Below are 22,328 nucleotides of genomic sequence, written 5' to 3'. Positions count from 1 at the left end.
AATTCATTTTGATAAAAAAACCCCCTATATCCTATTGTATTCAGATAAGACTTTGTTAATGTTTGAAGAGATTGTTCTATTCCACCACATTTCTGCTCTTTTTCTGTGGGGATCTGTAGTTCCCAGGATGATTTACAGATGTACAGAAAGAAGTATTAAAGCTCTCATGAGGAAGTGCGTGCCTGATCCTGGAAACACTGTATGACAGATGATGAATAGAAGTATCTTCATTGTTGAGCTTGCACGTTATCTTCTCACCTATCGTGTATCTCAGTTAATTTACAGTCTTGTTGCTTGAAGCTGGGTGTTGTTTCACACTCTGAGAAAAGATAACCAGCAGAGGATGGATGGTAGGATAATAGTGGCCTATCTTGAGGCAGTGCTATGAGTTGCTCTATTGTATCATGGCAGGTTGTTCACTATTGAAAATGGGATGCTGAAGCACAGATTGCAAAAGCTTTCAACCTTTCTTGTTCATTGATCAATTAAAGAAAACCTACCCAGGAAAAACAAAAAGAGCCAACAAACAAAAACAAAGCAGAAAGAATACAGATCCCTCTATGAACATGTGTTTGAGAAGTGCCCTTCCCCAGTACAATATTCCAGAGGAATTTCACTTGAAGAAATTTCCTGCCATGACTGGAGCACGTTAACTCTCTGCAGACTAATGGTGCTGTAAGCAACACTTCCATCATTTCACTGAGCTACGATACAGGACTTGGCTTAGCACCACTTTGAATCACTTGGAATGAGGCTCATACCTGAGAGCATCCATAGAGCTCTATAGAAATAGAGAGGGTGGGATTTGAGTTTTCAGCTGTGTTTGCAGCACAGAATTATAGTCTGTGAAGTCTTGATGTCATAATTGCATTCATTTTTCAGCTTTTTGGAAGAAACATGAATGTGGACATGCAGTTCTGAGGCTGCAGTAAGGGCTTGGAGCAAGTTGCTTTCCTGTAGCCTGTAAGCATAAACGTGTTTGAGTTAAGTGAGGGGTCTTGTTTCAGGTATGTCACCTGGAGGAAAAGAATTCCATTGATAGGAGCGTGATGTTTGAGTCACTTGATGTAAAATGTCTAGAAAGTTTCTCACTTGCATCATCACTTTATTTTCCTGCCTTAAATATGTTTAATTGAAAAGGACCTACAGAAAACAGCATTCCTAACATCAAGTCCTCTAATTTAAGAGTGCATTAGAATGAGTCTCTGAAGGGCACTTGGGCTTGGAGCTTGAAAAGAAGGTAGCCTTGCAACACTTTACCCGTGTATATCCTACCACTGTGCATCCTGAACTATGCAAGTAAAACGCCCAGGCTCTTCAGAGCAGGGAGTGTGCGTGTCACTATTTGCACAGCTATGCAGATAACTGAGAGCATTTTACATGTCTGCAAATAAATACGTAGCACATATAGGATTTAATAGCAACTGAGCAATAGGTTCAATACTAGTGAGACTCTAACGTTCAAGGACCTAAACAATGCTGCCAAGGCTGTCAGAGTGGAATGTCACAGGCAAAGACAAAATGTACAACTGGGTAAGAGGGGACACCTGGAGAAGCAGGAAAGATAAAAGCAGCAGTGGCTAGCATTGGTTTAGCTCTAAGAATTAGTAGTTTGGTTTGCCTTGCAAAGGCCACGGTTACACAGGTGTTTCTAGTGAATACGTGCAGGAGATCAGCAAAAAATGGTTTATATATGGGGCAAGAGCACAAGTCTGATACCAGTCTTTCATCCACGTGTACTTCAAATTTCTCCTTGTTTTGATCTTCACAGTTTCAGGTTAAATCTTATAATTTCTTTTTCTGCTTTCAGTATCTCTGTTGGAAAAAACATATTTTCGATGATCCTGTCAATGTACAATAGGAGAAACTTCTAAATTTTTGTTTGGGTAAGTGTTTATCCTATAATGGATAAACATTGGGAGCATGCTCATAAGCAGAAAGTCTGCAGAATCGGTGATCGCTGCTGAAAACACTGATTGTTATGCACACAGGGTTCTTGTTGCCTCTGACAGAAAGCTGAAGCTATAACAGAAAAAAATCCTTAGGCTAAATTGTAGCTAGACTCTGTGTATCATGACACAGCTTTCCAACCAGAGATCTTTCCAGTCAGCGTGAGAGGGAGAGCAAGTACAATATAACACAGATACGGGGATTGTGCTTCGAAGCAGCGCGCAGGCTGCCGTAGCCACTCCGTAGGGCGGTGAATGTGGGAGTCCAGAGGCCACCAAGTGACCTGTCTGAGCCCAGACATCAGCTCGGTATCAGAGAGGGATTACAGCCTGGGACTTCTATCTGGCAGTTTTCCCAAATCACTAGCCAACATTGATTACATGGCTGCAATAACACTGTATAGAGTAGTTAATGGATATGATAGGAAAATATTTTCTTACTCTATTTTTCTGTGTTACAGGAAAAAGGAATATGTTCAAGACTCAGGATATTAAAGGAAGAGGAAAAAAAAAGAATCTGTTCTAGTAGACTAACCCATTAAATGCATATAACCTAAAAAGGGCTAAATTGCCAAGAGAACAATTAGATGTAATTTATCCTGCTTCCTCAGCAAATGCCACTCATCTGTATTGGAAGAGCAATGTCTGGAGCAATCAGGCTGTTTAACTCACCTGCCATAGGGTTTCTTTCTTCTTTTTCCCACTTGCGTGTAGTTCAGGTTACAGATACAAAAGTGCGCAGGAACATTCTGAATCCTCTTGCACCAGCATGAGTAAGGAAAGGCTTTGGACTCTTGACTTCACTACATCAGCTAGAGTTTATACGAGCTGGGTGTGACCTGTGGTTGCTAGTCACTGTTTTTGTAGTGATGTCCTATGTAAGCATCTACTTATGACTGGTTTAATTGCACAATCTTGAATTTAATTATACTTATTTAAAAGTGGTGAATGGCTGTGGAAAGATGATAAAGATTATCCTGGTCTCTTAACTACTAAGAGAGGAAAACATCCCAAATTGGATCTAATGAAGGAAATACAGTCTTCAGTAGACAGAAGAAACTTAATTTTGGATGGTTAGGTTTGTGTCAGTTTAGGTTTTTGGAGACTGTATGTACCGAGGGCAGGTATAGACAAATATACATATTGTACAACATGGATGTATGGGACATGGAGTGATCTAAATAAATTTGTAATATATTAGCGTTGCTGTCACTCAGTAGCATCATGACTTTGCATAGCATAAATCACTTTTTTTTTTTAAGGTAGGTCTGCCTGAAGATCTTTCATATAACTGCATATAATTAATTCCTTCTTGGAAGCATACAGAGTTGTAATGTATGATGGTAATGAGAATATCATAACCTATAATACGCATTTCTTATATAAGAAGCAACACATCCCACTGAGAGGCATTGTCATGCAGTCACCCGTGCATCAGGGATTTCTATTAAGTACAGAGGAGTATTTAATGGCTGCCTCCGCTTTTAATCAATTTTCTTTATAGTTGGGCATTCATACACACGTACATAGTTTCTCTGTAGCTGTTTGGCACGGCATCTTGAGTTGGGCCCTGGAGGAGGCTACAGAGCTGTTCTGCTGGTGTGAGCCCTGCCCGCTCTGATTACAGACACTGCTCTGCTCCGGCAGCAACCTCCTGCTCTCTCCTCCCTCATCCTGTGTCACAACTTACCTAGGAACATGCGCACCAATTTGCTGTTCTGAACCGTCAACAGATGGTGACTGAGGAGTAAGGGGAGAAGGGGGATCCCTTATTTTCCTCACCTCTATGCCTCTACATTGTGTCTTTTTTTTTGTGTGTGTCTGTTGCTGTTTTCTGTTTTGTTTCCCCATTCATATCAAGATTGCCAGCAACCAAAAAGGCAAATTAATTACCTAGAGCTTAAATTTATTTTTTTAAAAGGAATCTAAAGTTTTGTTATGGTTTCTTGTGTATTTTTTAGTAAGAATTCGTGATCCTGTCTGGATGCATCAGATTCTCTGAGATTATCACCTGTAGACAAAAGATGTCCATATCAAGCTCCTGACAGCTCTGTGGTTCAGAACTTTGGCCTTATTAATTCTGCTTTAAACATTTTATAAGTCAGATGACAAATCTAAATCTCTAGGCTTGGCAGAGCTGTTTGTGCACCGGTATTGCCTCACACCCTGCTTCTGAATTGTGGCTGGTGGTTGCTGTGCCCTGTCAGTCATTTCCTTCATGGCAGTCCCTGGAGAGGCTACGTTGCCTGCAGTAATACAGAATCCTTAAGGCTACTTAAAAGTGTGTTTCAGATGAGACCTGGTACCTGGGAACCCACAAAAGAGGCGTCCATATGCAAATGCTGGCACAGAGGTGTGGAGTAGGGCCTGCCTGTGAATAGGCTATGTTGGGGAAGATGGACGACAAACATCTTCCTTGTCTCCAGTGACCTTATGCTGGGGGCATAAATTGGTGGTTACCTTGTGTAAATGCTGGACTTCTGTATTAATGCAAGACTCTGGCCATGCTTCGTGGTGCCTGAGGCCCTGTCGCATTACGTAGGAATTAAGTTACTGATTTGAATATGTACGTGTGGTGTCTGCTCTGTGACAGGCTTATGCCCACAGGCTACAGAAATTTTCTTGTCACAGGCCCCAAAGGTTACTTTTTCCAGCCTTCACAGGCTTTTTTCCTCCCCATTCACAGTTATAGGTGTCACAAAATACAGAAATTAAATGAACAATAGAGGAAATGTTCTACTTTTTTTTAGGTAAGAAACTTGTTAAATAAAGGAAAAGGAACTTTTCTCAATCTTGTGATTTCTCATAGTATTTCCATGGAATGTACAATAAATTACAAAAGAATACAGTTATATGAGTAGGTTTTATTTATGGCTGACAATTGGACTGTGGTCACAAAGAGACTGAATTAACTATCTGATGGGAAAGTCAAAACTGGAGCTTAACGCAATGAGATTGGATAAAACAGTGACACTATTTCTACAAGGAAGTGGCTTCATTTGTCTAGATGAGGACAAAAAAAAAGAAATACAATTAGAGACTAAATAATTAAGCACTGTGAAAGCAGGAGACTTGATTCTATTGCAACGTAAGAGGTCACCAATTTTTGTGGAAAGTTTCTTGCTGTCATTGCTGTCCCTATACAGAGGAGAATGTCTTGCCATGTTAATGCTGAAATGGGAGATTGATTCCATCACATTATGCAGGTGCCACTGTAATGGTTACAAATCCCTTAACATGAGAAAACTTGTCACAAGAGAAGTCTACTTGCAGCTGTAAGGGCCCAGTCCTGCGAGGTGTGAATTCAAAATAAATTTTTGATCTCTCCCTCGGTGCCAGTTGAGCCAGACTGGAGAAAAAAAAAAAAAATCAATTAATTCAGGCTTGCATTGTCTTTCCTTGAGATTCCCAAGAAGCAGAACTGCATGATGGCTAGGGCACCAACAGTTACTGGAGACCTAGCCTTGGGTTTTGGGAATTACTTAGGATTTGAGGCTTTGTGTAGACTAAGAAATGAGAAAAGATAGTACCATCTTTACTCGTGAATAGACTGATGGAAATGAGAAGTGCTACATCATGCCTCCATGTTAGAGCTGGGTACAAGTTTAGATAGTAAACACAAACACAGAATGGGAAAACTCTGATGTCAAAGAGCAGTGCTCTGTCTGATGCTGGCTTGGTTCATGTCATTTGGCAATAATATGACTTTTCTAATGGCCAGGGTGCTTTGGTTTGTGTCTCCTTTTGGCCTAAATTAGCTTAGTCTTTCACTGGAATAATGTCTTCCATATTTTTATGGATTGTTATGTCCTGATATTTCCAGAGCTACAGCAAGTCAGGCTGGTTTATACTAAAACAAACTTTAGGAAATATGAACTACTCAACACTGAGTTAATCCATAAAGCAGTAGAGTCCAGAGGAAAAGAAAAAGGTAATAGAACATCTTGAGCAAGATGTTTTGAAAAGGCATGATTTTCTCCTACTTTAAAGGAGAACAGAGCAACTTATTGTTTGGGCTGAAATGCGGGGAGCTATAGCAGTGTCTTTATTCATTTTAGCTCAGACTTATTTTTGTATTAGGGTACTATATATAAAAATAGAAACACAAAGCCAAGCTGCAGAAGAAATACCAGAGACACAAAAGGATTTGACATGCCCGTTTGCTTTCCCAGGAAGAATGTTAGTGGGTTTTAGTTGTTAAAGAAGTTCCTATGTGGAAAACAAACAATATGTGATTGGGAAGTCATAGTATCTCAGTATATATTTGGTGGCATTTTCATAAATAGAAAATATGAAAAAGACAATTCAACCATGTTTTTTTTCCTTATTGAGAAATGAGACATGTTATTCATCATGTTAGAAGCACTGAGTAAATGCTACAGCTTTCACTTACTGTATCTTGACCTGCTGATTCATCAAAGTCACTAGTAGCATACAGTGGCTCACAGGTTCAGGGAGGGGATTGGCGTATGAGATCTCTAGAGTAACAGCTTTGTTCACCACAACCCGCCGAGGAATCTAAATGACAAAGACACATTTCTGATCATTCACTGTTTCACGCTCTTCTGGAGTCAGACTTCAGTTGAACTATAAGCAGAGCATCTCTCATATTTGAGGATGAGGTATTTGTAGGAGCAGTGCAATTTAACTGACAGTCTGTATGCCTTTCCTAATACTTGAAGCTGGTTTTGGATTAGCTAAATAGTGCTGTGAAGCTGTATGTAATATTTTGTGCACAATTTCAGTGAAATAGAGTCCTGACTATACAGACACATCTCATTAAGCCTGTCTGATCTGTGGGTTGCCGAGTGGCTTTTTTTTTTTTGGCACAACATTGATTAGGATTAAAGTGTTAAAACAATATAAACTGGCCCTAACATAGATTAGCATTAAAGGGTTTAAATCTGTATTTTGGGAGTCAGCAAAGTTGTTCAAAGGCAACACAAGCACTTGTCAATAACTAGAATAGGGATGAAATGAAAACAAGTTCTGCAAACACAAATCAGTGGCATGTGACTGGGAAAGAAAGAAGGGAACAGAGCTCTTCTGAAGAACAGGGGACAGATTCAGGCAAAGATTCAAAATTGGTCTTTCACATGCTTACTTTCTCAATTTAAGCTGGCAGAATTTTAGAGCAACATCTGAAATTGCAGTCTAAATTAATGCATTTATCCCAAATTCTCATCTTAAGATCTGAGCTCCAGAAAGACTCTTTAGTTCTTTCTGTCTGTTCAGGACATCAAGGAGAGAATTCTTTACCTTAATGATAATGTTTGTGTCCTCTAAAATGATTGTCTTCTCCACCAGCAACTTTACCCCACGCGTGTGCAAGACTTCACACAAAGCAGTAACTTGGATCCTTTTGTCAGTAGTCAGATATTTTCCGTAGTAAGAATAAGGGATCTTTAACCGGATGTGTTTTCCTGGAATTCAGACATATATTTAGGAACCATTACATTCTCAAAGAATGCTAAAAAGAAGAGAGTTATTGAGGGGTTTTGAAATTATTGAAGCGAACAGAAGACAACTGGAGTCTGTTTATATTTCTTCCTTGTGAGACTGGTGGTGTATTTCTCTCTTCTAGTGATGCTTTTCTGCTTTAATCTATTTGACCCTTACAGTTTTAAATGCAGGATTTTGGCCTGAAACTGAGGGAATCTGCTCATCTGCATTTCAATCAAGGGATTCCTGTCCCTTTGCATTTCTTATAATTAGAGGTATAACCATTTTTATCTATTCCTTCCTTATATGCTATTTGTTTTACCTCAGTCAAGAAGAAAGTTTGGGTCAAGTTTCACAGAGATCCTTTTTAAGTCACCTGGTCAGCTACTTATTGTTGTAGTCCTACAACTTTTCTGCTGTGTATGGAAAAAATGTTTATCTTTCCAGCCCCTGGGGATAGAAAGATCTCTAGAATAGTTTTAATAGCCTTGAGAGAGACAGAGAGTTTCACTGTAACTTTTAACCTTTGTCCTAGTTAATTTCTGTTAGTGTTGCCTGTTGAGTGCCAGAAAGCAAATAGCAGACTTTTTTTATTTCTTAAGGGTAAGATGTGTTCCTATACATGTGATAATCACCACAGACACACACACACACATATATATATACATAGTGTTGCTTCTGGAACAGTAATATAAATGTAGCCTTCTATATAACATTTCATGAGACTGTCAATTCCTGATTGAACTAGTGAAAGTTTTCGGGGGGGGAATTTTGTAAAATGTAGTCACAAAAAATGCTATTAAGAGATGGAACAAGTAGATGCATTACGAGGCTGATATAATTATGATACTGATGTTTTTTCCTTCCAGTTGCCCTCATGTGGCTAAGGAGAGGGCTATATTGGCTCCTTAGGGACATGAAAAGTTACCTTGTTTAGAACCAAGTTCCACAGAAGTGCTTGCCTTCAGGATCTCTGCCACTGTTCTCCTTGTGTACAGGACGGTTGATGCACTCATGTCCACCTTCACGGTCTTGTGGTCAAAAGATAGATTATTGAGAATTAAGATTAGGGTAATGTCTTTGCCAAACACTGGAGGTTCAGCCAGCTTGAATTTCCCAGAGATCCCAGGGTTTCTAACTGTCTCTGAAGATCTTTCATCTGGAGATTCTGTGTGTCCTTCTGTGATGCTTGATCCAAATATCTTGGCCAAGGCCTTCTTATAAACTTGCCTTTCCTCAGCAGAACCTGGTTGAAGGAGAGAACCAAGTAAAATTCATACTTCTGTTGCCATTGTACCTTCTCTGTGTAAAGGCTTTCAGAGTGATATAGGGTGTCAGCTCTGCATCGCCCAGAAATATGCAATACCTAAAAGTTCCCCATATTTTCATTAGGCCTCTGTTCAGGTTTTTCACAGGAAAATAATAAACATATTGTAATAAGGTGAATAAGTCACTAAAATGAAATATGATGCATTTGTATTTGTTTAGGATGCAAGATTTCTTTTTCTTTGGTCAGAACAGGCAGTAGTGTGACAAGCATTACTTTGCTAATCTGATGAGAACCAGCCTCTGTATTAAATACAGTTGCACTAAAACCTTAAGGAGTGAAGTATGGAAATATGGCCACTGATCCTGAATGGCAAACTTTTTTTTAAAGGTGAAATATCTTCCTCTTTTTTTCCTTAAGACTCTGAGCCACAAACATTAAGTAAACTATTATATGAAATCTGTAACCCTAAATTTAAAAAAAAGATGGAAAGACATAAGTACCAAGTTTTTGAGGGAAGATAAAAATATTCCTGCAAACATATGGCTATGCAGTTCTTCACCTTTGCTGCTTTGTTTCCTTAAGTACAGATGAATGGCCCTTAGTCCTTTTACTGTTTCCTAGTTGTTTTGTTTCCAGAATCCAATAACGTGGAGACTGAGTCCACCGGGAGTGCAAACGCATAACAACTGAATGGCTGGGTAGCTGCTGGCTGGAGGTCAGAGCAGGAGCACAAGAGAGCCTTGCGTCACCCCTCTTGGGAGCAGGATGTAATGGGGTCTTCCAAAGGAAAGATGAGAAGTTGGAATGGACACAGCAAGAAAGAATTTATTTGCTGAGAGAGACTGAGCATGAGGGCATATGGGAGATGGAGGTCTAGTGTTAGAGGAATGGAGTTTAAGGTTTTGGATTAGTGGTTTGATTGTTGCCCCACTCCCTCTGCCAGATATGCCAGAAAACTAGTACTTATTAATCTGTAACTTCCCATACTACAGACCTGTGCACAGTTTGTGATACATGATAGACTCGGTTTTAAGACTTTTTGGTATGACAGCTTTGAGGGTTTGCCTGCCTTGGGTAGTAAAACTTATTTTCTAGCCCTGTTTTGTGTATATATTACATTTTGTACTCCTGTGTAAGGGACTGAAGTATATTTTGTATTGTGTCTTAATACGGAAACTACTAAATACACAAAACCAGAAATATAATACTCATTGTATTAAGAAAGTAGTCTGAGAACATTGGCAGAAATATTTTCTGAAGGAAGGGGAGAGATGCTTAAACAAAATGAGTTACCCATCCTAGCTTCCTAGCACCAAGAATTCAGTAGGAGACAACTGTGATAACAAGGAAATAAATTGTGATAATTCCTTTACCTTCTGGATATTTGTAATTACAGGTGACATCCACACGGGAATTGCTGCCCACAGCTTTGGTGCTGATAAATCTGCCAATTATTTCAGTATCACAGTACACTCTTTTCTTAGTTCCATCATTGTATACAATCCATCTGTTGCAATCGGCATTCACCTCTGTATACACAAATAAGGTGTCGTAATCCAAGTCTACATCACCTTCTTTGATGGCTATGACAGATGCAGGGCCACACTGAAACAATCCTAAAACATGGGGGAAAAATGTCAAACTTTATTAGTTGTGCTCAGTTTGGAGGAGGAATGTTAAGTCACGCTAAGAACTTACAGTGTTACCTTTGCTTTGTTCTTGTGGAGTTGCATCTAGAACCTGCCATCCATTGTATGCTGCTCCCAGGTCTGGGCGAATGAACCAGCTTTCATTCCAGACGTGATAATCCCTGGAGACAAAGAACAATGACTAGAAAGCATAGTAATATAGAGTCATACAAACTTCCCATTTGAAAGGAGTAGGGAATTTTGGGTTTTAAAGGTTCACATCTAAGATGTGACACAAGCTGTCTAGTTACAGCAACTCACTACCTTTTTCAAAGATTTACTGCCTGCTTTTGAGGTGTGGATCTCAGGGTGGGGAGGGAGAGAATACAGATGTCAGCAGCTTGCTGTGGGAGCAATATGAACTATAAGTGAAAGATTTAAACCTTGGATATAGGCAACACTTGGTGATTGGGTTCAGTAACCCTCAAATGTGGGGAATGATTTGTTTAAACAGAAAGTTAAAATAGCTATACTGGGTCAGATAAAATGCTCATAAAGACCAATAGCCCATCTATAGTAGTGTGTGGCAGCAGATGTTTAGAAAAGAGAACAGCACATGAATAGAATGATGCTTCCCCTGCTACGCTGTACAATTTTTTGCCGTCAGAGAATTAGGGACTTTCTGAATTAGAAGTTACATTGACACCACTGGGTTTAATGATTGTTAGTCATCTTATTCTCTATGCATCTCTCTTTGTCCTGTTTAAAAACTCTATAGCTTTGTTTTCAGCAGCATTCAGTGGTAATGAGTTCCACAAACTCTGAAAGGATAGCACGAAAGATTGGTAAAATGTAGGTTACAGGATGACCCAGAAAAGAAAAATTGTTGGCTGAATTTTGTTCAGAGGCTAATAAAGTTAAGAGATGAAAGACTTCCCATATCCTTCAACCACATACACTCAGTGTAACGAAGCAGACTAAGTAAAGATAATACTTTAGGCGAAGCCTAGTGTGCACAGAGACTTCGAGAGATATGATACACCCTCAGGCCTAGTTAGTTCAGTTTCTGAAAAGTGAAGCAGCTGCAGAGTAAAGATTTTAAAACTGGAGGGCATCTAAAGTATAAAATGGTGTTATTGAAGGATTGGCATGTTTCTTTGGCTACTCAAATTTTGGGGCTTGATTGATAATCATGGATCACTTGCAGTTTACAGCACTGGACTACAATGTCCAATAACCAAGTCTGGAGAGTGGTAGGATTGTTCTCCATTTTTCTTCCCCCACAAAGGGAAGCTCTAGCTAAAGGAGTGCTGGAAATCCTCTTGGGGAGGGTACCGTCTACCTGGGGAGGATGACGGGCCAAGCTGAGAAACACAGGCTTTGGATGTGTGATTAAAGTTATGGCAGCAGTAAACCAGTTAAGAGCATGGAAGGTACTGAGCTGCATTATCAGGGACAGACTGGTTAGGTGTCAATAATTAAAAGAGCCTTGGGAACTGGTGCATTGTCAATGGAGACATACTTCTTTAAGAAAGTTGCACTTGTTTGAGGTCAGGGACTGCAAAAAAAATTGGTCTGGTGGTTTGTTTGCAGTAACTGTTATCTCAAAATCATGAAGTATATTTTCTTTCCAAATGGATGCCTAGTGTATTTAGATATTTGTATTAAACTTTGTCTGCTTTGTACTACTAGTGTTCATGTTTTTAAGTCTCATAAATCCTCTCTCTAATTATTTGTGAGATGCAAAAAATTATATTTACCATGTGGAATCCTTGCCGATATTAAGACTCTTTCCAGAGCTGTCATAGTACTTATCAATGCTCAGGTTTCTATCTACATCATGGGCAGAGTTAAAATTTGAAACCAAACGAGTTGGAATCCCCAAGCACCTCAGAACTGAAATATATAAAAAAAACAAACAAAAACCACACACAGCTTTAGTTCAGTGATGACAAATATCTGAGAAACAAAGTTAAGTGTCTAAGTATTTTGTGATTCTTCAGCATTTGCAGTCTTCAGAGCACTGTTCCTCTTGTAGAATTAACTGCTTTGTAGTTTTGATAAAACCAGAGGTCACAAATGCCTCCATTTCACCACAGTCCTCTATTCTCAAAGCTTACCTGTACACATCACGCCTGCAAAAACCCAGCACTGGCCATACTGAACAGGCTTGTAGTTGTCCTGACGCCATTTCTGGAGGATTACCACACTGCCATCCCATCTGGATGGATTCTCATGTGAATGGAAGCTTCCTTGCCACTTTCCCAGGAGAACTCCATTATCATTGTCATTTCCATTGATCTGAAAATAGGCCAATGGACAGAATGCACAAAATCAATAGTGTGTAATACACCATATCTAGTTAATTATATTGCTTGAGGTGCAGGTGGCTGAGTCTCAGCGGTATTAAGCACGTGGAATTCAGATTAAGTTGTCCATTTCTTACCATAGAACTGATTACTCGGCCCACATATTTAGGATCTCCTCTTCGGGATACATCAATGGCTGCGTCCTGACGATAGTACAGGCTCAGATCAAGCATGGTGAGACAGATGTTTAGAAGCTGATCTTGAAACTGTGATCAGATAAGATACATTTGTAAGAAAAGATAGTTTCACAAACAGAATTAGAGGAGATTCCACTGCCGTTCCTACTTTCTAAGATATTCCAGCCCAAAGGTGATAGGCATAGTGAGGCACAAAGACAGTAGTGTGCAGTTCACACTGCAGTATTGGCTAAATACAAGGATAACTAAATAAAGCAAAAATCTGGCAGGATGCCTTTTGCCATCAGAAGAGATGACTGCAGTAAAACTCAAACTGCCAAGCTTATTCTGAATGCAATTATTAGATTCTCTTGAGTTGTATCTATGGAAACATTCAAGGTCAGGTTGGAAGGGCCTCTGAGCAACCTGATCTAGTTGAAGATGTTCCTGCTCAATGTGGGGAGGTTGTACTAGACGAATTTTAAAGGTCCTTTCCAACTCAAACTATTCTGTGATTCTATGTCAATGTCAGTTCTGGCCCATTCTAACTGCACTACAAAAATAGTGAGTGTGTTGGAGCCACACAAGTATGTTGTCACTTGTACTGTGGATGCTTTGGTTGTAGATGAGGTCCAGACTTGTACCATGAGCTTCAAGCACGTGTAGAAGTCAGTCCTAGCTGCAGTGCTGTGCTAAGCCATCTCTCACACCAAAGTCATATTAGGCACATGGTGAGCAAATCACAAGTACGGCCAGGTTGGTTTGGTTGTCATATAGATAGGCATACCTATCAGAGGGACAAATAACGGTAAGAGGAAATGCTACTGGAGGCTGAATAAGAGCCCAAAAGAATTCCTTATGGCCTACCTGTCCATAGTACCATCCTCTTGCTTCCATGTACTTTGCATTGCCCACAAAAATTATTCCATTTTCATTGAGAACATATTCTTGTCTCTCATTTTCATTAGCCATGTAGACATCATCACCTGAAAATCAAGTTGGACATGCTTTTACACTTAAAGCTGAGAATACTAGCAACCTTTCAAAAACATTTATATCTCGATTTAACAAGGGGAAAACTACTATTTGGAAAACACATTGTTATAGCCCCCTGAACATGTACAGCTCAGTGAAAATGCCTGTTATTTTATATGGCCCAGGGAATCCATGTTATATTACTTAACTCTTTTTCCCTAGTTTTAGTGTAGCCTGTGTATTATCTAAATGTCTCCTATCTGTACATTATATTTTTGTGAGGAAGATGGAGAAAAGTCTAGGCTAGCTCGCTGGATTTCTCAGCCTTCTTAGGGTAGTTAGACGTAGAATAGATGTTTGAAAAGAATTAGACGGATAAGTTTTCTCTGTTTCCCAGTTGCTTTCATCTTGTTTTAAGATCCCTAAATTAAGATGTCTGATCCAAAGTGGTATCAGAAATGTTATTAGGATAGCCTGCTTAACCATTCACTTTGATTTCATTGTTACTCCTTGGTTTCCCCAGTCTATGGCACAGTACGTAGCTGCTATGAAAGCATTGGCTTCCCACAGATGTTCAGGTTGTTTTGATCACTCTTTAGGTAGCAATATCTACTTGGCTCTGTGTTTAATTTCATAATGTTTAAAATTATTTGCTGAAAGCTTAATGATTTCAGGAAATATATATCAAAATCAGCTTTTCTATTTTATTGAGTCAACTTCTTTACCTTCCTATAGGAACTTCCCATCCTTCCCTTCCTGCAAACAAAAGGATGGTGTAATTTATTTTTAAAATTATATCACATTATATAAGTGTATTTTTGTAGTGGCTGTCCACACTTTATTATTATTCTTTTATATAATACCATCATTGTTGCTTCCCAAGCTTTTGGGTCTACACTGGCCAGCAGAACTGTGTGCAGTTCCAGGTGCTGCACTTCAAGGTGTGGACCAGTTGAAAAGAGGGAAAGGAGCATTGAGAATGCTCTGCTATCCTGAAAATATACTTATGCAGAAAATAAAACTTATGAATTGACTTAGAATTATTTAAGGTAGGAAAAAATGGGGGTGAGGAATGGGGCAAGCATGGTAATCAATTTTAGAAATTTTTGTGAAGAAGATGGGACGGGGCAGGGAGGAAATCTGTTCTTAATGTCTATCATATGTAGGATGAGAAGTTATATGCTGAAATCAAAGCAAAAAAGATTTGGTTACTTAATAGGAAAAAATTTGAATGGAAAGGCTAGTGTTTTATTGGGTTGAATTACTGGGGGAGGTACTGGAGCTTCCCTAATGGCTGACCATTAAGAAGGAATTCAAGATCTGTCAGGAATGATGTAAATGCTAAACTGAACCTGCCTTAGAGCATGGTGTGGGTCTAGATAACTTTCTAAGATCCTTCTAGCCCTATCAGTTTATGATTCTGAGCAATCTAAATGTCCTTCTCTAATCTCTTGAAGAACATCTTTTTTCTAAGGTTTATATGCTCTCAAGTACAACGTTCTAGAGCCAGTTCTTCGAATAAGTATACTTCGACCTTTTTTTTATAACAATGCTATTCCTACCAATAACTCAGAGCAAAATTAACATTAGTTTAAAAGGTGGAAAGAAAAAAAAAACACAACACACCACAACAAATCTCTTCAAGTATGACCAAATAGTAACAACCCCTTCTTCTGTTACTCTCAGCAGACAAGGAGAAAAAAATGCTATCAGCCTTGATAGTCCTCTCTTTTGACACTTATAGAGAGACAGATCACTATAGACCTAATTCTTTATTAAATTAATTCCTTTTAATACAAAAATACAAAGTTACTATATATTCTGTCCTCTCATTCTGAAGTTAAAGTTTATCCTGATAGTGTGAGAAACAAGCAGGATGTAAATTTCTATTGATAGTTTCTAATCAACATATAAGTATGCTTTCTAACATAGATATACTTCTAGTAATTTCTTCATATAATCTTTGCCACAGAAACAAGTGGCAAGTATCAGACATCTAGGGAAAAAATATACATTCTACAAAATTCTCAAACATACATATCCTTTCATCACTTAAAGCTTTACAATTGACGTGTTCACTTGTGAGCTGTAGATAAGCAGTGTATGATCATTCATTGAAATTAGTGATTAGCACTCTTTATTCTAATAGTTAATTGTACATTCCTTCAATAGCATTAGGACATAATTCATCATTATCAGGGGCTGGCTTGCAAGTATCTCAGATTTCCCTTTAAATGTCCTTAAGAGACTATATTAAAACATCACTTTTGTTTCATCTACAGGTTTGAAACAAATATGTTAGTGAATTAATAAGCTTATTGGTTTGTTACCATTATGGCGAGATCAGTATTTTCTGTGTCCAAATTCTGTATTTATTTCAGATATATGACCTGTAAAACTAATTGCTTTCAGCTTGCTAAACTAGAAATTTTCTCTTGTCCCAAAGGTTTTTGTTCGGTTATCCTAGTAACCCTTCACTGAACGTGTTCTAATTCACAATGCCTGTTCAGGAAAGATTAAATGAAAGAAAATTCCAAATAAGATCTTGCCACCTTGTACAATGACGTTAATATTTAAATCTGAGTAACTGTTTTCTCTTACATGGTTTAAGATTGTATTTGCCTTTTTCAGGGCCATTTCACTTTGGTTCTCATTCTTTGATTAACAGGTACTTTCACATTCTTCATGATTTGCAGCTGGATGATCTGCCATTGAAATTATTGTTATTCCTCCCTAAACACATGGTCTTTTATTTTGTATTATTATGTCTTATCCCTTCTCAACTACTGCAGTGTTTAAGGTCAGCCAGTTATTTCTATGCGGTATCCCAGCCTATCTCTGTATGGACAATGCTGCTTAACATCAGCGTATCAAAGTCAGTAATCAACCATTTCATCAAAGTGTTTTCTCAGATCACACTTAAAGATCCACTAGCAGATTTTCAGCAACCCAGTGCTTTTCCTTTCATCTCTAGTCCTGACTGTTTCCTTATAAATAGTTCTTTATTGACATTACAGTTTATAAATTAATTCCTTTCTTTTCTAGCTTAATGAAATATCTACAGACCAGATATGCCATTTATCCTTTGCTGAGAAAATAAATGTTCTATTTCCCTTCTGCTATGACACTGTAGGGGTAACAAACCCTCAGACTGAATCTGTTCCTCTTTGACAGGGTCAGGGAGCTATTCCATTCTGCAGAAGCTTATTCAGCAGCACCCTACTTTAAGGATACTCCCTTATGTTTGGCAGTGGTCATTGCATCATCTGATAAATCTACAAAATGATTAGTTTTAAACTGGAATGGTGCAGCTTAATTTTTCTCAGTTTTTATCTGAGAACAATTTGTCTGGTCTCATGACCACTGCTACTCTGGTGTTCCAGTTCAGGAGCTGTCAAGTATTGCAGTCCCTCCAGTGTGGTTTCCATCAATTAGAAGTTACACCACAAGTGATCCTTCAGAAGGTTCTGGGAAGGTTTTCCCCTCAGGACTATCTATGCAGAGACAGTCTGAGTTTCCTGAACATACTTCTATAATTATTTCTGACTTCCAAGACATGCTGAGCTAATTAGCAGCTTTTTTCATCTTGGCTCTTGACATATTTGTTAGTGGCGCTTGACTAACATATAGTCACAGAAGAAACAAGTGGATCATTGTGGTTACTTTTCTTTCATAAGCTGTTTAATCACTTGGCTGGCTAAGAGCTCCCTTAACTCTAGAGTGGTATATTTTAAGGCTAATCTAGATTTCTAGACTATCACCTATTTGCAAAATCTGAGTTTAGGAAATTGCGTTTCTTCTGCAACGTGCTGAGGCTTCAGAAATACAAAAATGGAGCAGCAAGAGATTCCCTTTTCAACCCATGATGAAAGACGTGGGAAATGCCAATCTTCACACTAGTCCTCTACCAGGCTTTATAAAAAGTTAGTTGGGCTACTGTCTTTGCAGTTAACAAGAGCAGTTTTGCTTTCATTTAGGTGCAATCAAGGATGTTACTGCATGCTTGCTATACTGTATGTTCTGAGAAGTACACACACTAATGAAAGTCTGTCAGCCCTCGTCTACAGAAAAAAGTGATCTGCTCAGTCCTGAAGAAAGAATCTATGATATCACCCTATATAGCACATTTAATTAGAATAAAGGAAGGGTGTGGGTGTGCAGCAGTAGCTTTTTAATGTAGCAAACCCAGATGTCTGAACAGATAGCTGAGATTGCTGCTGGTGACCCAAAGAGAGACAACTTGAGGGAGTGAGCGAGCTCACTGTGCAGATATGAAAGCAAATAGGGCAGTTACATTCAAGAGCAAAGTCACGGTACCTACCTGGGCACCAAGGGTTGAAGAGTAACACAAACTGCCCCAGGAATCTGGAGAAGATCTTGTTCCCTGAGGTTACCTGGAGGATGAGATTGTATCGTCCAATGACAGCATTGGCTGGGCTGGTTATTGTAAAGTTCGTATAGCCGGACTCGCTGGGTCCTTGGACAGCACTCCAGCCACTTGCCCCCACCTCGGAGAGGTTAAATACGGCCTTTGTACGATGAGATACTGAGGGGGACGGCCCTGCCAGACAGAAGGGGTAATTGGTTTCCATTCCAGAATGTGATTTCAATATTAACCTCACACTTGAAATAAGCACGTTGAGGGGGGGGGAGCATTAAAAATATGTGAAGAAAAAAATGCATCTCTAAATAGAATAAGGGGAGAATTGCAAGGGATAAAGATTACGGTTCTATGAGAACATGGATTAAGCTAAGGGAGCATTACCTATTTCAGTGACAAATGCTAGGCTCTCCCCAGTCTGCTTTGGTCTGTTGAAGTACAGGGTAATAGTGAAGCCTTGTCCTCGCCTCACAGTCAACTCAGTGTTGGCATATCCGTCAGTATGGTGTGAGCCTGCGTTTACTGATGGCTGCCAGCTGATATGTGTTGGTGTCAGATCTGTAAAACAGAAGAAAAGACATGAAGAAGCAGACAGCACGGAAGTCACTTGCTGGTAAGTGGCATGATCAGGTTAAGAGCAGTTATCGTTTACCAGAGGAAGGACAACTAAAAAGCAGACACTGTTAAATTCATTAAATCTAGTGGTCAATAATAGAAATTTTTGCTTGGGTTTTGTTACAGGGCTGTCATACACCAAGGACTTATATACTTCCTATACAGTGCTGGATGCTGTTTTATTACTGACTTAGAAAAACATTTACAGGGGCAAATCAGTGTCATTTCATTATCAGCACCAAATACAGTGGCCTGCAGCCCCCCTACGCTTTCAACATGTTTCTTTTCAGGATTCCACAAATGGCTGTTAGGATATCTTACTTTTCCTGCTTCCATCCTGATGGCATTTGGCCTAGAGTAGGGAAAGATGCATAGTATGAGATCATCTGTCTTACACGAATGAACAAGAGGTATTTCAGGACCTAAGTTGGAGCTTTTGACAAAGAAATCAGTCTGACGGAATTTAGCTCTGTCCGAAGTGACAGCTGGGCCACTGGGATTCCTGTTCTAGTAGGCACTACCTTCATGTCCTAGGGGAATTCCAATAACTTGTAGTGTGCTTGGGATTCTCTTGTATCATGTCCTCCTGCACACATACTGTTATTATGGTCTGTGGTTTGAAACCCATAGAGTGGCTCTTGCTGCCTTAAATGCTAAACTACCTTTTTGGCAAGCGAGTATGTATATGATCCTCCTTGCAAGATTGTTTTCCCCTCTATAGTTCATGCTTCTGTCCTCTGTGTTTATATCTGCCCTCTGAGACTCCAGAGTACGCCTGGAGTTTTAGCAAATGCTCAGGGCAAGTATGTTGGTGAAGATTCTTCCAAATCACTTTTATTAATGCTAGTATCATAAATGCAATGAGGTTGGAGGGGACAGGGATGGGATGAGGGGACATGACCGCCACCATTTCAAAGGGAATTCAAAAGAAAACAGTAATAACAACAAAAAAAGTGGGATGCAAAGGATGGATTAAGGCCTATGGCACCATGCACTATTATGGTAGGGATCTTCAAACAAGCTTTCAAGTCTATCTTGTACCATATAGTATAGCAATCAAATACTAAGTCAGATCTGAAACAATATAGCTACATATTAATGTACAATTTACATATAAACTTTGAAGAAGTAGAAGCAAACTCTAACTTATGCCCCAAAAAAAGTGCCATAACTAAATTCAAGGAGATTTTTTTTCTTTGTAATTTAAGACCACAAAGAAGTAATGTGAGTAAGCATTGATGGGCTGAAAAAGAGAATCTTGAGCATGATTGTCTGGGACATCAGTGGCCTGCAGTAGGCTGCTGCTTTTCCTGCAAAGCAACATTTAAAAAACTGATTTGAAAATGTTTTTTTTTCATCATTAAACTTTGAGAGAACCCTGCTTTGCAACTGCCCAATTCAATAATCATCTTAATATCTCTGCTTTTTAAAGTTTAAAATTGTCATCACTGTTTTCCTTCGGTAAGGTTTCAATGCATCTTTGAATTCCCATCTATAGGGTCCATGCTCACAGCTCCATTAGGATGGATTACGCTAATTTTGTTAATACAAAGAATACCAGATCTCTGAAATAGCATTTGAAAAATAAAGGGTTTAGATGGAATTCTGCATGGTGCCTTCTGAAGGGGAATTTCTCTTCTTTTTTTCCCCCAAAATATCATCTGCTTAGCTCAAAAATTGTTCTCAAACAGGTCTTAATAATAACAATGATAAAACTTTGAAAATGAAGTGCAAGAACAAATTACAATATAAAATTTCTTTCAGATAAGAAATCTAAGGAGATACCTACAGGGCATGTATCTTAAGGAAACAGTCCTGAATCAAGTACCTGCCGAAGGGAAGCAAATGACACACAGAACTCACCTGCCATTCCCTCAGCTTATGAGAATTGCATACAACTTCTACTTTGTTCTTCAAGGATGTCCAAGTCACATTAATCATGAAAAGAAAAAACCCAGCAATCTTTTCGTGCTGCCAGCTGAAATTTGAGAGAAGAGAGAGCTACTTAGCAGTTGTTATTAATACCTGTAGACTTGCCAAACGAATTAACTAGTTCCTATAATATATGTATGTCTAATGCCAATGTTCCTACTCAACGTGGGTGTAATTATGGGAGGAGATACCAAAATTATTTACTCAGAGGAAATGCATTCTCTTGAATCCCAAGACAAGAAGAACTTCCTACAAAGGATAATAGGTGTGCCATGAATAAGTTACCTTTAAGGATGTGGAAATGGGGAGTGTGGTGGGACGTAAAAGCCATCTGAAGGAAAAGGGAGCATTTCCTGATTACTTAACTTCCAGATTAGTTAATGTCACTTCTGGTTTTGTTCAACACCTGTGAGTTGGTTTCAGAGGGGTTTTTTTTAGGTCTCAAATTATCTCCCCTGACTTAAGTGAAATGATACAAACTCCCACCAGAAACAAATGCCTCTTTACCTGTTGTTAGCCAACTCCATATTACTATTTCAGCAAAAGTTTTATTTAAAAAAAAAACCCCAAACTATTAACCATGAGTAGTTTTATCAGTGCAAACTCTAAGCCTATCTTCACAATTGTAAATGTATTTCTTTGTATTTTAGTACCCTCACTTAAAAGTGTACAGGTAATAAAATGACATTGTTTTGTGGAGGAATATTTATCTGTTTAAGATTCTGCAGCTCCACTGATCATGTTTTAGCACTCAGTAAAGGCTTAAAAAATAAATTAGTCTGAATTTTAAGTTACATAGAAAAAAAAAACCTGAAAAAGAAACAGAAATTAAGCTCCAACAGCTGTTTGTAAGGTTGATTTTACCAGAACATTGGCTTCTTGCACCTTTTTGAGAAATTTTGTTTTCATACCACTAAGACTAAAAGAGTCTTATATGACATTATGCTAGCCCTATCCTAAAAGAAAACCATTAAGAGTTTTTATACTTGGTAGCAGTATATCTGGTACGGTGGATCTCCACTTACATTATAAATCAGAGGTCCTTCCTCCTCTTGGAAGTTTCTGGGATGTTCAGGCTGTCAAAACTTGTTCCAGGAATCGCCTCAAATGGATTTGATTGATGTTCACAGCTACTTCAGTTGGTCTTTTTCTCTTTTCCTTAATTCATATTCCTTGGAAACCATAAGAGCCACAAGCCTCTGATGTTACCTGATCTTCACACACAGCCCTAGTGACAAACCGCATCGACCAGTTCTTAAGTTCAGGTGTTCAGTACTTATAGTGATTGCTTCAGACATTACACATTGTTCCCACTGGAGTATGACTATTTCCTTTCTTCTTCCTTGCTAGTCACCTAAGTAATTAAATCTCAAAGCACTTTTTCTGTCTTGGCTGCAACCACCTCCTTCACCTGCCTGACACGCCCACAGTGGTGCTCACCACACCACCAGGACCTCTCTCGGACTGGCCTACATCCCAACCTGGCACCTGCCAGTCCGCACCTTCACCGCAGCAAAGCATTAGCAGCTGCTTTTGTCATCCCTTTGGAATGCAGCGGTCATGGTTCCTAAGTGACTAATGTCTTAACATTGTTGCAGGTGTTTTTCCTAGCTCAATTCCACCCACCCATCATCCAAAATGGTTCAAAATA

The 22,328-nt window shown here is 39.0% G+C and overlaps 1 protein-coding gene across 1 annotated transcript; it reads right to left on the bottom strand.

Moving 5' to 3' along the window:
• Window positions 1-4,846: 4,846 nt before the first annotated feature.
• Window positions 4,847-21,880, bottom strand: LOC104631690 (protein-glutamine gamma-glutamyltransferase 6). Its single transcript, XM_075768616.1, has 14 exons — window positions 21,703-21,880; window positions 20,609-20,723; window positions 18,515-18,688; window positions 18,071-18,310; window positions 13,642-13,760; window positions 12,736-12,864; window positions 12,410-12,590; window positions 12,050-12,185; window positions 10,368-10,471; window positions 10,035-10,277; window positions 8,320-8,637; window positions 7,209-7,372; window positions 6,343-6,467; window positions 4,847-5,298 (listed from the first exon to the last, which is right to left on the bottom strand). The coding sequence occupies exons 2-14, from the start codon at window positions 20,613-20,615 to the stop codon at window positions 5,148-5,150; spliced, it is 2,091 nt and encodes a 696-aa protein (XP_075624731.1). The 5' UTR covers window positions 20,616-20,723; window positions 21,703-21,880; the 3' UTR covers window positions 4,847-5,147.
• Between the last annotated feature and the right edge of the window lie 448 nt (window positions 21,881-22,328).

The sequence above is a fragment of the Balearica regulorum genome, chromosome 16, assembly GCF_011004875.1.
Source record: "Balearica regulorum gibbericeps isolate bBalReg1 chromosome 16, bBalReg1.pri, whole genome shotgun sequence".
Lineage (NCBI taxonomy): Eukaryota > Metazoa > Chordata > Aves > Gruiformes > Gruidae > Balearica > Balearica regulorum.
This window is presented reverse-complemented; position numbering and strand designations above follow the sequence as displayed.